At 39.3% G+C, this 16,326-nt stretch overlaps 1 protein-coding gene across 7 annotated transcripts in view; it reads right to left on the reverse strand.

Moving 5' to 3' along the window:
* ANK3 (ankyrin 3) overlaps positions 1-16,326 on the reverse strand; it is a 2,432,060-nt gene that overhangs the window by 728,097 nt on the left and 1,687,637 nt on the right. For 6 of the 7 annotated variants that reach the window (XM_044056400.1, XM_044056402.1, XM_044056401.1 and 3 more), the window contains 2 exons: positions 15,942-16,014; positions 15,734-15,796 (listed from right to left, as the gene is read on the reverse strand). In XM_044056400.1, the coding sequence (XP_043912335.1) occupies positions 15,734-15,796; positions 15,942-16,014 (136 nt within the window). The remainder of the gene's footprint in view (positions 1-15,733; positions 15,797-15,941; positions 16,015-16,326) is intronic. The other variant, XM_044056406.1, reaches the window with a different exon arrangement.

Raw genomic sequence — 16,326 nt, forward strand, 5'->3', positions numbered from 1 at the left:
GACATTGGGAACCTCCAAACACTTGACCCGACCCAGTTCGGCTTTGTTAAGGGCAGATCATGCCTACTAAACCTGGCTGACTTCTTCGAGACAGTCACCAAGGCCACAGATGAGGGAAAGGTGGTTCACACAGCCTACCTTGACCACACCAAGGTTTTTGACACCATTCCCCACTCGGGTATTACAGAAAAACTCACCAGCCTGAACATAAACCCCTGTATCACGAGATGGGTTGCCAGCTGGCTTACAGACAGAACTCACACGGTAAGAATAGTGGGCTCCAGGTCCGACTCTAAACCAGCCACAAGTGGTGTCCCACAAAGGTTGGTCCTGGGACCCCCACTGTTTGGCATATACGTCTCAGAAGTACAGGCAAACACAGGAGGACTATGGCTAACCAAGTTCACCAATGACTGCAAACTGGGAGCCATACTTGACTCTCCAGCTGACACGGACATCCTCCAAAAGGGCCTTACTGAGACGGACACCTGGTGTCAAAGTCATGGTCTCAAGCTAAATGCCAAAAAATGCATAGTCATCCCATTTGGGAAAAACAAAGCACCCACGAATTACCACATAGGTGCCACCCCCCTTAATACAGAAGAGGTAATAAGAGATCTGGGGACCCAGGTAGATAGTAATCTATCCTTTGACAATCATATTGCCAAAGTAGTTTGGAAATCCTTCTATGTTGCCAATCTAATTACTAAAGGGTTCGCATCTAGAAATAAAGAGGTTATAGTGCCCCTCTACTCGTCACTCATTAGACCCATCATAGAGTACAATGGCCCCTCTCAAGACACTTCCAGCAGCTGGAAAGACCACAAAAGTACCTCACCAAGAGGATTACTGGTCTCAGACATATGTCCTATGCAGCCCGACTGAAAAAACTCCAGCTGTACTCAGTGGCATATCGCTTACTCAGAGGTGATCTCTGCCTGACTTACAAAGCCATATCCAACTCAGAATTGATGGACATGCTCCACCTAAAGAAATCCAAGTCACTGTGAGCCACGTGCTCTAATGAGCTAAACCTCACCACAACAATAAATAGAACATGCTGGAGGGATAGATTCCTGTCACAGAGACTCCCCATGCTTTGGAACAAAATTCCAAATTACATCAAGCAGAGCCCCTCACTAACACTCTTCAAGAGAAACCTTGACGAGTGGATGGGTAACAGAAAATACACCCCTGGGATTACTTCATTGGCTCTGCTTGACAGAGGATCAGTTAATTAATCAATCGGGTGGCGAAAGCCGACACACTCTGGCTAGGCTTATAAATGCCCTCAGGCAGACAGCCTATTACCTACCTATGAACCTATGAGATGTACATCCCTGGGCTATATGAAGAGAAACATTGTGGAGCTCTTGGAAAATATGTCCCAGGATGGTTTGAGCCCAGCACTGAGCAACATTCTACCTTTGCCAGGGATGACGAAAAAAAGACATCTGACTTAAATAACTGGCTTAGTTTCTAGTGTGACTACAAGGGATACAATATTTGTCAGCATGGAAAGATGTGGGCAACAGACCACACTGCTTTGCTAAGGATGGTCTGCACCTGTACCCTTTAGGCTTTCATATACTGGCTAAAACACTGTCCATTCCCATAGTACCTTTTTTTTAGGTGTTGGCAATCTGATAAACATTCCGACACAGCAAAACCAACCCAAGGGAATCAATGCCAGGTGCCTGAACAAGAAACTCCACTCCATCCATGCTCTCCTCACTATGGACAAAATGGACATCTGTGCAGTTAATGAAACGTGGTTTAAAGCCAGAGAAGGAAGGCAGTTCAGGGCTACAATATCTTCCACACATTTTGGCCAGCTACAGCAAAAGCAGGGTCCAAAGGTGGAGGTGTCTCAATCTAAATCAACAACAAACAGACCTCCAGACTAGTCAAACAGGATGATATGCTTGAGCTTCTCCATGTCCAGGTTTCCAGAGGTAAAGTTCCATATTATACTGTTGCAAGCTATAAGTCACCTTTATTAAGAAATCCATAGCTCATACTTGGATTTACTGGAGGCTGTCATCATTCAATACAATACCATATTCATGGGTGACTTCTACTATCCTAGCATAAGCTGGGATACTTATGTGACCTCATACTTACAAGGCCCAAAGATTCCTGGACTTTGCTAACACACACCTTGTATCAGACAGTCCATACATCTACTAGGGGTGAAAACATACTCAACCCGGTACTCACAAACATGGGCGATTGCTGTAACCCCTAGTGTACTTTCCTCTTTGATAAGGTCAGACCACAAAGCTGTCTCCTTCATAATAAAAATCAATTCTTTGACCCTGGCTAACTCTGTAACATTTAGGAACTATTCTAAGGCAAACTTCATACTAGTAAGTGATAGCCTGTCAAAATTACAAACTTCTATACTATGATAACACAGCTGCCTACACAGAATTGTTCACAGAAACCCTGTATAATGATGTCAATAAATGCAGAGAGACAGCTCTGCCCACCAGAAATAAGCCAATACCTTACTAAAAAAACAAACCATCCTGGTGGAATCCAAATATAAACAGGTTGTGCAACAAAAGGAAAACAAGTCATAGACATGATTTGGAAGTGCTATGCCCCACTCTCATCAATCTAAACAAACAACTAAGAGAATAAATTAAGTCTGCTTAAGCTCAATTTGAGGTAAAGATTGCCTCCCAGGCAAAATACAACCAGAAGGCTTTCTTTAGTTATGTCTGAAAACTCAAAGGTATCACACAGTATTGTGTAAAACTGACTGTAAATGCAGCCAGAAGATACAGTAAATCTACTAGCTGACAAATTCAGCTCCAGTTTTACCTCCCCCTCTTCCCATTCACCCCCCCAGAAATACCATCAAACATATCCCCCCAACTATAACTAGGGAGCAGGTCCTTGATAGAATCACTAAGGCCAAAAACACAAAATTTTAATGGGCCCCCACCCCAAGCCTTTTCCCTCTTGCTGACTAGGTAACGGACACTGCTGTCCCCCTCCTAAACAGCATAAAAATGACTTATTGAGACAGCTGGAGTCACTGTTTAACCATAGCCTCCAGACAGGCTCTGTGCCATGCGAATAGTGAATCTCACTACACAAGGGCAGACCAGCAAGAGAACCCAGGAACTACAGACTTAGACTGACTAGTCTCAGATTACTACACAGATTAAGTCTGACTAGTCTCATATGCAAAGCCATGGCAAGAATTATCATCCATGCAGCAAAATAACCACATTGATAACACACGCCTAAGAGCCGAGCCAGTAATCAGGGATTTGGGTACATATGTAGATAGTAATCAGGCTTTCAACCAACATGTGTATAATGTAGTATGGAAATCATTTTATGTTGCCCAACTTATAAGCAAGGGCATGGCATCTAAGTCCAGGGAAGTCATTGATTCACTGTATTCGACCCTCATTAGAACTATCATTGAATAAAAAACCCTCTGTGGTACGTACCTGATCAGGCAACAGCTGGAACATCCACAGAGGTTTCTCACAAAAATATGACAGGGTGTAAACAGCATATACTATGCAGATTGTCTTAAAGCCATATCTATATATTCTGTTTCTTACTGTTGAGAGGTAAACTATGTCTGGCATATAAGACATCCTTGGACCCTACTCTGATGGACGTTTTGATATCTGCAAAATGAATAACATCAGAAATGCTTGAGCTAGGGATTTAAAAATCATGTACAACAATTTTTTGCACTTAGCTGCAGTCTTTCTCTTTCCTCTGGGATGACAGGATGGTTTCCTGCTCTGCAAATCCAGTTTACTGGATATTCTGTTGTTTCATTTTACTGTTATTTCCTGCTCACAAACATTGGCTCTCCATAGATTTTACGTGGGCAGTACTTCCTGTCTGTGCATCATCACGCTTGCCACTTTGATGATGCAAACTTGGATGTTTCCTGCTCTAGTAGGCTGGGTCACATTTTTGTATGTAAATATCAGGTTATGCTACACACTGGCTGAGTGAGTACGCCTGTTTATTAATGGAATAAGTTTTGCATTAGCATGGATTTTGCAGGAAAAAAAATACAAATTATAAAACTCTAATATCTAACATTTGTGTCTAACTATATTCCTCAGTGATTTACTAGAAAATTAAATGTGTTATGAGGGTTGGATGTGGTAGAATTATTAGGAAAAATTAGGGGCATTCTGCAAAAATCATGGAGAGGTTAAATGTAAGATTTAGTAAATTTAAATCAGAAACATTTAAGAGTTATGGCCATTATATTGCATGTGATGTACTTGTGCCTGTATGACATAGAAATATAAACAGCCTTCAATTTGTTTTCGTATAAAAGGAACACAGAATGCATGTGAATTTGAAAACCAGATTAATCAACATGTAACAAACTTTAAAACTGAAACTTAAGCAATAAATAAATAAACAAATTAAATAATTAAATGAAATTAATTAAAATGAAAATTGCCTCAATCTGAACCCCCACCCCAGGTATTTTCCCTCTTGCTGACTAGGTAATGGACTCTGCTGTCCCCAACACGATGTCAATATGTCAACAATGAAGCAAAATTTCCTGCAGACTAATCAGTGAAGGCAGAGCATGTTGTGGCTATGGAGGTTATATTTAGAGGAGATCTTCCTTAAAAGTAAACTCCTCCCAAATGTCAAGTTTTTTTTTTATCTTGTGCACCGTATGCAGCCAAGTTAGACACATATGAAAAGAAAATACAATGTTGGTGATGCATAAAGTTTAAATAATGACAGTAACAATCATTACTAACTCCATTTCTCTAAAACACCAATAATATCTACATTAGTGCTACCATGATCAGAATAGGAAAGAGAGAAGGCAGAACTTATGAGTTAAGTTTATCAACGTACTTGAAATAACAATAATACCATTAAGTCATGACCATTATACGAGTATGGGCTATATTCCAAAATAACTACCTTGTAGTATAATTAGCAAAAGGTGCATCAATATCAAGTGACCAAAATATGATTAAATATAAGCTTCCAATAATTCTGGTAATATTCTCGTTTTTTTAAGTTTGTTATAATTAATCTTTGAGAGGATATGTATGTTGATGCCATATTTCTAAACCCATTCCATGAAAGTTTGGTGCGATCTAACCAATTTTTGGTTATATAAAGTTTGTTTAGTGAGCAGACAGTTATTAGTATATGCACTTTCATACTGGATAATTTAGAGTCTATAATGTGGAGAATGGCTACTTCCCAAGATAATGTTGATTTGTGGTACCCCATCTTTTCTAATCTTACCTTAAGAGATCCCCATAGATTCTGTGAATATTTGCAAAACCACAGCACATGTAGAATGTCTGCTTGGGAATATGAGCAGCAAGTACTTTTCAAAAAGTGATTTTCCTTCCCTGTAATCCAATACTACACACACGCTACATATGGAAAAAGCATCATTGAATAATTATTCCCTTTGTTTTATGTCTGTACTTATTTCTGTTTGCTTTTCTTTCCTGCATTTGTCTCATCATTTGTTACATCATGAACACTATGAACACTGGCAGAGTAATTAGGTCATTTATTGCAATTACAGAGCCGTTCAGAAAACAATGCCTCTAAAACAATGGCATTTAAATATGCCTTATCAGTTACAGATTGCCAGCATCACACCTCAGATAAATTGTGTGGCCTGGAGTCTGAACAAAAGCAAGACTTTCAAGCTTAGTTTTTAGGAAGCAAGTGAAAAAGAAAACTCACACTTAGCTTACTTTTTTTCTTATTACAAATTAGTTTTCTTTCTCTTTAATCAAACTTTAAGTGCAACAATGAAAGAAAATGTTTTCTTCTCACCCTTCCTATTTTCTGTCTGTATTTGATTTAATATTTTATACTGCATTTTCTGTAAAACTGCATGTTCCTTCTGGTGTTTTTATTTCAGCATTTTTGCAAAAAATACAGAGTTTTTTTGAGACAAGTCAATGAGTTGAGAAAGGAAAATTAACATCAAAGACTAATTCTAGCTACAATTTTAAAAACTGTGAATGCAGCACAAATCATCTCAGTCCAGGTAACACCTACTAATTACAAGAGTCAGATTTCTCCCACTTGAACTCTAAACTAGATTTGTTACTTTGAAAAGAAACCCTGTCCCTATAAGAAACCAAAAAGGAGGAACAACCATAAGAGCCTGGAGTTCAGACACTCTCTTAGCAGAAGTGAGGGCCGAAAGAACATTCTTCTATGTACAATATAGTAAGGAAGTTGAAGCTGCAGACTCAAAAGGAGCCTGAGTCTATTTCTGAAGAACAAAATTAAGGTCCCGGGCTGCAAAGAAGGCAGGACTGTGCCCCCTCCCAGTTGTTGATTGTCTATAAGATTTTGAGAGGGCCTGGGAAAAAAAAAGGAAATTAAAGGTCTGAAGAGTGAAAAGAAGAGCTCTCATCTCCTTGATATTAATGTGGTCTGACCTCTGATGAGGGGTCAGAGACCCTGAACTTTGAGGAGACCAAAGCAGACTCCCCACCTCATGTCTGGGGCATCCAAAAAAGTTCCTGAGAAGGGACTTGGGGGCTGAAAAGGAGGTCCCAGATTGAGAGACGGCTGATGAATCCACCACTGAAGCTCAAGCTTGAGGCATGGAAAAAGGACAAGAAAATCTCAAGGATAACAGTGTTGGAGCCATGCTGATTTTAGGGACCACCACATTTTTCTCATGTGAAGTCTGGCTAGAAGTAACACAGGAATGATGGAAATCATGAATCCTAGTGCTCTTAGAAACTCCCTGGTTGTAACTGAAACCTGATAAGGACGGGATTGAAAAGGGTGAGTAGAGAAACAGCCTTGGGAAGAAGCAGGGGAGCCGCAGGGACAGTCCAGAGCCTGCAACAGAAAAAAATGATTTTGAGAAAGAACCAGGACTGATTTCTTGAAGTTTATTGTAAACCTCAGGCTTTGCAAGAGACAAATAGTATAGTGGAGGTGCTGAAGCAAGAGTTTGGGGGAGGAAGCCTGAATGCATAGGTCATCCAAATAAGGAAAGATCTGAACCCTCTCATCCTGTAAAAAGCAATCACAGGAGCAAGGCATTTGGTGAAAATCCTTGGGGCATCAGAAAGGCCAAAGGGCAAAGCAGAGAACTGAAAATGCAAGCAAGAAACAGAGAAATACAAAAACTTCCTGAAAAGGGTATGAATTGGGATGTGAATATAAGCATCCTTGACACCAAGGAGACCAGGAAAGCCTGGGAAAGAAGAGGAGGAAACTGGGTCTGAAGGGATAACATCCAAAAGGAATGGATCTTTAGAAAGGTACCTTCTTTCCTAGTAACAGAAACATTCTGGAATAAAATCCCTTCCTCTCCTGGGAAGGGGCCTCCGCTTGAATGGTGCCTTGTGCCAGAAGGCCTTGAATAAGTTCTGGGAATAAAGGAAGGTGTTCCTGAGGAGGCTGAGGGATGTCCAGAAAATGAGGAAGGGATTTCTACATCATGAAGTATCCACGATGGATGATGGACAGAACCCAAGTGATCCTTAACCAACTGGAAAGGGACAGGAAAAGATGAAGAGAGAAGGGAACCTGACTCACGAAAGAGGGACACAAACAGTCAGACAGAATCTGGCCTCTCTTGAAAAGGAGGTTTCTGAAAAGTGGCAGTCTGAGCAGACTTAACAGCAGGAACCCACCGAGAACCCATCTTATCTTTGTGAGGATGGCTAGGCTGTCTGCAAACAAAAGCAGATTTAGAAGGAACATTTCTCTGGAACTTAGGAGTAGGAGAAACAAAAATATGCTTCAATTCCTGCAAGGTCTTACCCTTATCCTGCAGAGACTTAAAAAGCTCAGCAGCACCAGTACCAAACAGGTTCTTATTTTGTCCCTCAAGGAAATAATATTTTGAAGACAGCTGGGTGCAGTAATTTGAATCTCACACTTGCTTCTTTCTCTACATTCCTTGAAGAGTGGAATACATTTACTCCTCTTCTACCTCTTGTACAGTGAGTAATCACTCTCTGCAAACATTGCTGCCTCCCACTTTTAGTACTTTGTCCTTCTGACACACTTTTGTCACAATCAACTCTTTCTGCTGGTAGGGTTGCACCTTTACTATTAAAGATCTAAGTTGCTTTCTCATAGCCAGGTTTGGAGAACACACATGATGTGCCCATTCATTTAACAATTCCTGCTCTGGCATATCACCAGTCCAGTTGCTTATTTGTGCTTTCATAAAATTAATACAGTCTGTTTCTTCCAGCTTCTCTGGTACAGCAGAAAATCTCAGGTTTTCATTTTGTGCTCTGCCCCTTAATTATATATTTTTAAACATCTCTTCTTGAACAGTCTCATATTCAGCCAGCCTTTTCTTCATTTTGACCTTTGATTTTTGCAGTGTTATCACCTCATTTGAATATCTGCTTAAAGCTTCTTCCATTTTTTTCCAGCCTTTTGTTATTTGAGTTGATATACTCCATTAGTGTTTTGTTTATTTTAATCAGGTCTGTGTGCAATTGTTTTATAATTTCATCTAGGTTACTGGAAGTCATGTCTGGAGCTTACACTGATTTTTTGCTGGACAGCTGCAATACTCTTCCTAGTCAGTGTTTTTAACTCACCTTTTCTAGCTGATTTTCATTCAGGTCCTCTGTATTTTTTTACTGGCATCCAGCCAGTACACTTCCTAGCCAGTTACTGAAATGTACCCAGAAGTATAAGTCAATTGGCTTTCTCTGCTGAGTCTCTGTTTTCACACTGGGATAGCTAGAATTAAGCTGTTAGTCAATGTGCAACCATGATGCTCTAGTTGATTCTTAACTGGTTGCTTAATTATTTAATTATTTTAGTATTTTGATTGGTAGGTTGTGTTATGCTTTTAATATATAAGACTGATTCTGTAGTTATTTGCTTATACACTGAAGAAGGGGAAACCCGAAAGCTTTGTTCTAGTAAATTATTTAAACATATCTATTAATTTTTCTTATTTTACCTTGTAAAATCTGTCAGGTTTCTTAGGGGCTGGAGGTTGACAATCAGGGGCCACAGAGGCTGCTGAAAAGGCATCTAAAAGGGCAGCCAAGACTGGAGGGATAGTAGAAGGCTTAGGAGACTCCATCTGGAGGAGTTCATAATACTTCTTTTGAATGTCAGAAGCACTGAAAAAAGCCCCATTTAAAAAAATTCCATCATACGACAGATAGTATCCCCAAAGGAGAGTTCTTCAAAGGAAGAGACTGAACTAGTAGAGTCTTCCTGCTCAGAGCCATAATCCAAGGGGGAAGGGATCTGAGAGGAATATGCCAAAGACTCTTCCAGAGAATTCAAGTCCTCATCAGAGGAGTCCTGCTCTCTGGGCCTCTTGAGTGGTGTAGAGGACCAAGGGGGAATAGGTACAGAAACTCCATGGGGAGGCTTCAAGGCCATCAGTGCATTAAATAACCCATGAATAAAATCCTGCCAGTCATGCTGTGAATCTTCAGGAGCAGGGGAAACGTGCTTTTTTTTTCTTTTAAGGGACGTCTGCCCAAAACACCCTAGGACGTTCAGACCACTGCCTACATTCCTCCTGAACAAGTATCTGTGGAATACACCTTGATCTCTCTGAAATAATCTGCCAAGGTCCCCTCTCAACATCAGGAATTGACAGCTGCAGAGCCTCCGAGGACATGCGAGAAGTCAGATCCATGCCAGCCTCTTATATGGTTGCAGCAGAGGAATCCGGCATAACAACAAGGCAGTCCTATGGGCTTTCACCAGCCTCAAGAGAGATGTCAGGTGGAGGTGGGACAACAGCAGAATCAGACCTGACACTTTTGGCCTTTTTCTTGGCAGGCAGCTGACCTTTGTGACAGGATGATTGTGCCACAACATCCTGTGTCAACAATTTCAGCTGTTGGTGCTAAAGGTAAATAGACAAGGAGGAGAGATGACTATGTAGGGTCTTAGGGAAAATGCTTGGCAGACAGAACATTGCATATGGTCATGAGCAGCACCCAAGCAGAACAGACACTGCTCGTGATGATCCTTATGGGAATCTGCCTCCCACACTGACATCTTCTCTTTCTGGATAACATGTAAACTCACAAAACTAAAAAACGGAAGAAAGGATAAGAAGAAATCAGCCACAAGTGGGCACTTAGCTGAAACACAACTGAGTAACTAGCACAGAAGGAGTATTCAGACTGATGATCAATGATGGCGTTCAGACTGGTGGCAAAGAAATTCCGAGGTATGTACAGCTGTACATTACCTTTATGCCATATGCCTTGAGCAGGGAGCAAATGCATGGAATACAATGGCTATAAAATACTAAGGCTTTGGTATACTGGCCAGACAATGGGCTACCCTTGGCAGGGAATCCCTTTAGTAAAGAATACTGCAACAGTGTTATCGATGGACATCAATTAATTCAGCTAGATTTTCAAGCCAGTTATTCAAACATTTATTAAAATGCTGTATCAGACATGGCCACAAATGAAATCAAAGGAAGCAAAATAATTAAAAATATGGATTGATGCTGACAGTCAAAAATAGGCAGTCATAGGACTGCTATAAGCTGATGAGAGAGTAAATTATCCTCTCTTCATAGGGATTTCCCTCTGTTCCTCTAAAATGGCATCAGGGAGACAAAGGCACTGATTGTAAAATAAAATCATGGAGCTGTGGTGGTGGTGCTGCGGTAGCATTGTTGCCTCACAATAAGATGCTGTCCGGTTAGATTCTCAGCTAGTGCGGCTTCTGCGTGGAGACATGTGTGAATGGGCATACCTTCGTTGACAGTTGTGCATCAGGGCTGGCAACTCGGCACGTAAAAATCTATCTGCCAATCATTAGCGGACCGGAGTTCCGCAGTGGTGACCCCAACAGGGAAAAGCCGAAAGACACAACAGCAATCAAAGACAGCCCCTATTCAGGTCATGTTGGGGTATAATAATTTTAAAAATAATAATAACCATTTACTGTGATATAGAGAAATTAGTTGTTGTGTCTTTAGGCTTTTCCCAGTTAAGGGTCACCACAGCGGAACTCCGGTCCGCTAATGATTGGCAGTAGATTTTTACATGCCGAGTTGCCGGCCCTGACGCACAACCTTCAATGAAGGTTCGCCCATTCACGCATGTCTCCACACAGAAGACGCTCTAGCTGAGTAATGCAGAAAAGTTCATGATAAGCTGAAAAACATATGCTTTTTCAGTTTTGGGTACGGTTCTTCATTAATAAGAAAAGTAAGAATGCAGACTTAAATGACAGAAAGACAGCCAAGTTAAACAAATACTGAGGAAATGCATTTTGAGAACAAATGGGCTACTTTAATTTTGTCAGTTTGCACATGATCTTTAAACTTTGCTTGCAACATAAAGACATGTTGGAGGGACAGGTATATGACAGAGAATTCCTTCTCTGGAACAGGCTTCCATTCCATATGAAACAGAGCTCTTCCTTAACCGTATTCAAGAGAAACTGGGACCAATGGACGGGAAATCAGAAATATACCATAGGTACAGCAGCTATGTCTCCAATGGACAGAGGCAGCCTGTACATCTGACCTAGTTTACATCCATCCATTTCCTTTTCCCATTTCTGCACAAGAGATTGGGGTGCCACTTCAACAATAACAATCATCTAGAGACATGCAGTTAAATGCAATTTATTTTTTGCAGGAAATATTTTTACATTCTAGCCATCTTATCTATCCATCTGTCTTGTGAGTGGGATATTTCAACAAGACCCTTTGAACTGTGACACAGGTCAAGGCATAAATCAAAAGTTTTTTTTTTCTTCTTTCTTGCAGTCAAGCCTAAATTTATCTTCTGTGTGCTATACAGGCATTCAGCAGAGGTGCATGAAATCACTGTTGTTTGGGACAGTTTCCTGCTCCTCAGGAAGATCTGCTCATCCGTACTGAACAAATGGCTCCTGTCTCCTCTAGGGATTCATTAATGAGTCATGAGACCTGCTAAACATACATCAGCCTCCTCACAGTAACAGGTTAACAGACAATACACCCCTTGGAATCTTTTCCTCCTTGGCTTGTTCCACCTGCTGTGCTTAAGTCACATGTAAGGCACCATCTGCCCATGCCAAGAAACAAGCCACAGATCACAAAACGTGATCCAATCAAAGTTATACGCATAGTTATCATCAGATTACACAATAAACTTCTGGTATTCAATAATAAATTTATCATGACAACACTGGATATAATATGCACAGTGAGAACATGTGACTTTGACTGACGGTATCAGGATATTTAATATTAAAATAGATCAAACATGAATGCAGAAATAATGGTGTCAACTTAGCTTTGGGTAGACATAGTCATGAAAACAATAAATGGTTCAAGCTGACTTTTACTTAAAGCAATTACTGATCTAGAACACAACAAGATGTTTGAAGCAACTGTAATATTACTCATAACAACTAATGATCTGGAACACAGCAAGGTTTGGAGCAATTATAATAGTATAGTATTCATAACAACTAATAATCTAGAACACAGCAAGGTATTTGTTGCAGTTTTAATATTGCTCATAATAACTACTGATCTAGAACACAGCAAGGTGTTTGGAGCAATTGTAATATTACCCATAGTAACTAATGATCTAGACAACCAGAAAGTGTTTGGATCAATTTTAATATTACTCATAACAACTAATGATCTAGAACACAGCAAGGTGTTTGCAGCAATTATAATAGTACTCATAACAACTAATAATCTAAAACACAGCAAGGTGTTTGTTGCAATTTTAATACTACTCATAAAACTACTGCTCTAGAACACAGCAAATTGTTTGGAGGAATTGTAATATTTACTCTCGGGTCACATGAAAGTCAATAAACAAAGTGAATCCTTGGTAGAAGTAAGATGATCAAGGAAAAGGTAATAAGACTTCTCAGTGACCAAAAACTGGGCTGTCTTTTCAAACACTTTTTGGTTCACTTGTTTTATAGCACTGTTCTATTTCTTATTCCTTCTTTACGTTTCAAGACTATCAAAAAAAAAAAAAGTACTGTCCACCAGCTATTGATTTCAAGCTATCCCAGAGGCCAGACTAAGACCCCATTATAAGTCCCAATGGCCTTGCCATTCAGAAACAAGAGACAGCTTCCTGGCTAGAATCCAAGACTATTCACAGCACATAACTGCTCTGTAAATTCAGGCTGGAGCAGGAATCAAAAAAGCTGCATAGATGTTAACTTGTTAAAACTTTGGCCAAAACAACAAGCAAAGATATTACACTGAAAAGTTATACAAGCAAAACATCAAAAACCCTGCAAAACCAGAATATGCACTATATAATACCTTAAACCTCCTTTAAAGAGTATCCATGTGAAATATGCAAATTAATACTTAGGTCATACAAGTGTTTCAGCTGCACACCGTCTGAGTGCTCACTGACTGTTTAAGTCTTTACTGAGAGTCAAATCCCATCACCTTGTGACTGCAATTCATTTTCAGTCTGTCTTCTTTCCTTCCTGAAGACCCAGTAGATCTTTGGCTCATATGACAGTAACAGCAAAGTGAAATATAACCTTTCCTTACTTTAGTAACGAGGCGTTTTCTTAGCATTAAGGGAACTCCAGGAGAATGCTAATAACAGTTGATGGAATAAAGTGATGTGAAGAACACTATTTGGCAGTCCGCCAGTAAACTAGAGGCACAGAACTGTTTACCTGTTGTTTATTTTTCTGTTACAGGCAGCATGCTCATATAGTCTATTCATGAGAGAAGTGTTTCTACATCCACAAATGTAACAGAAAGCAACAGCTGCAGGCTAAAGACAGCTCAGATGTGGTATGAAGCAGGAACAGGATTCATTACTCTGTTATCTGACTAATCTCTGGCTGCTGTGTTTAGGAAGATAGGCATTTCAGAGTGGAGATGGTGCTTTTTTACACTTTTAGAGAATTGCCAGAAAGGAGTTAATTTAAAGGGACAATACACATGAATGACTCCTTTAGTATCTAGCAGCCATTAGTTTGGCACTTGCCTTTAGCTTTGAAATACACAACTAATGTATGGTTTCATCGGCATGACATGATTTGTTATACATACCAGACGAAAACTGAATTTTTCTTCTCTGAACAAATGTGTTTACTTAAGGCAGAATTACTTTCTCTCATTTGAGCATCTTAAAGGCATTATAACCAAGAGAAGAGTCTGAGGGCTAAGCGAAAGTGGGCTATGGCATGACAAAATCTGTTGTAGATCTGAACAGCCATCTTACACAACCTTTTCTCACGAGACTCAAAACATTTTTCTTTAAAGCTGAAGTGCTGTCTAAAATCCGTTGCTAGTGTGTACATTCATTATTCACACAGCTTGCTGAGCTGAATGCTCAGATTTTTTTCATCTTTTCTCCTACGTCTTTCCTGGTTAATAAATATATTAAACAGTGCCAACTGTTACAGTGGTACAGTTCTTTTGGTCACATGGCTTTGTTCGTTTGGGTAACTCCCTGAGCTTCCTATAGGTATAAGAAAAGTGCTTGCAGTGTCCCCATTAACAAAAAAGGAGGAAATGAAAAAAACAGGCATTTACTAAACTGAAATTGTCAATATTTTGCTTATTATATTACTCTTTTACTAATTTACAACAAATATAACATATTCACAGATTATTATCCTCCCTCATTTAGCCTAGTCCCACAGAAAATGTTGAATAGCGAAGGTTGTAAGTATAAATTTTCAGACTTGTTTGGACCTCCCTGAAAACAGGCCTGGGCTTATGCAGGAAGTTGGGCTCACCATTCCATTACATCACTTCTATACAACATTTTTCACTAACTAGTGGAGATCAACATATTCAAGTGAACAATTCTTCATGTGCTGGTACTGCACAACTGTGAAAAGTCCTAATTTGGATATTTCTCCCTCATTGTCTTCTGAAATGTAGGGTGGGTGTTTTGACACTCATAAAAGTGGGGCGTTACATACAACAGCTATGCAATAACACAATTATTCTCACTCTGTTTTTGCAAACGTTGCATTTACAAGCACTTATCATTATATATAGCACTGGTACTTCAGTAAAGGTTTTATATTTTACATAAATGTCCTGTCAGCTTACAAGATGATCTTCTAAATCAGTTTTGTTTTAAATACAGCAGCATTCACCAAGAGGAAAAACATAACACATCCAAATCTAGGTTTAGTCTACAGAATTGTACATTTTTTCCTGCTGCCTCTTGATGAACTGAAGTAAAACAAGGGCAAAGCTCTACTTCTACCTTATTTATCCCCAATGGTTGTATTAGAAACAAGCTTATGCATTTTAGAGGGCAATTTAAACCTTAGTATGATCTACAAAAGAAAACCAACAGTGTTTTCTTGATTACTGAAACACAATGCAATATGGCACGTTTGTTATGTATGGATATTAGAAACAGCAACATAAGAAATCTGAAAAATAAAATAAGTAAAATACATGTCTGTGGCATTACTCAAAAATAAGACAAATTGAAAAAAAATACTTTGCAGAATTTTATGTATTTTGAACAGAAATGATTCTCCAAAAGAAGAAACCAGTTTAAAATACAGGTAAGTTGTGAAATGTTAGCATAAAATAAGAAAGTTAGTGTATGAATCAAACACAAAGGAAGAACCAGAAGACAGACACACACACATCATAAGCAAGCCACAACAAAAGACCCACAGAGAAGACTGGATTCTTTCCACCAGAAGGACTAACTATGTTAGTTAAGATGGAATACAGAGAATTACATTAATAGTGTGGGATACACCCCAGTGGCAGAAAACATTCAAATACCTTCTTCACCATCTGAAATATACTCTGCTTCATTGAGAATTTCAGGAACACTGTCTTTATGAACTGTATGATTTAAACAAATACAGGTCATGACAAGGTACCAGAAGCAAACATAAAAAATAAAGCAAAACACTCACAAAGATACAAACATAAATAAAAATCCAGCATTGCTATACAAATAAAAATATTTTCAAATAATTAAACATACCATCGTCGTCTGACATATCAAGGACTTCGTTCATAGTTTCTGGTACATTCATTTTATGTTTTTCTGTGGTGGTCTGTTACAAAAGAAAGCAACATTGTTGAATTGTTCATTTTTGGCAGTCTGGTAGTTAGCATGCACGTAGTGTATCACTATGCAATTTATAGTGAAATGAAGTAAAGAAACTCTTGTATAAGGAACAAAACATTATACAAATCCTAAATTCCCTGAGCAAAGCTTGATATACTGTGTTTTTGCTGTATTATAAAATGGCCAAGTAAACATCAGTAGTAAGGCTTTGTATCAACAGACAGGCTACTTTTGACTTGATCAATGATGTTTATGTCACATTAGTAAGTTCCAGAATGCACCAGAGTATTCTCAGGAG

This window comes from Protopterus annectens, chromosome 14.part0, assembly GCF_019279795.1.
Source record: "Protopterus annectens isolate FY-2018-M chromosome 14.part0, PAN1.0, whole genome shotgun sequence".
Taxonomy (NCBI): Eukaryota; Metazoa; Chordata; order Ceratodontiformes; family Protopteridae; genus Protopterus; species Protopterus annectens.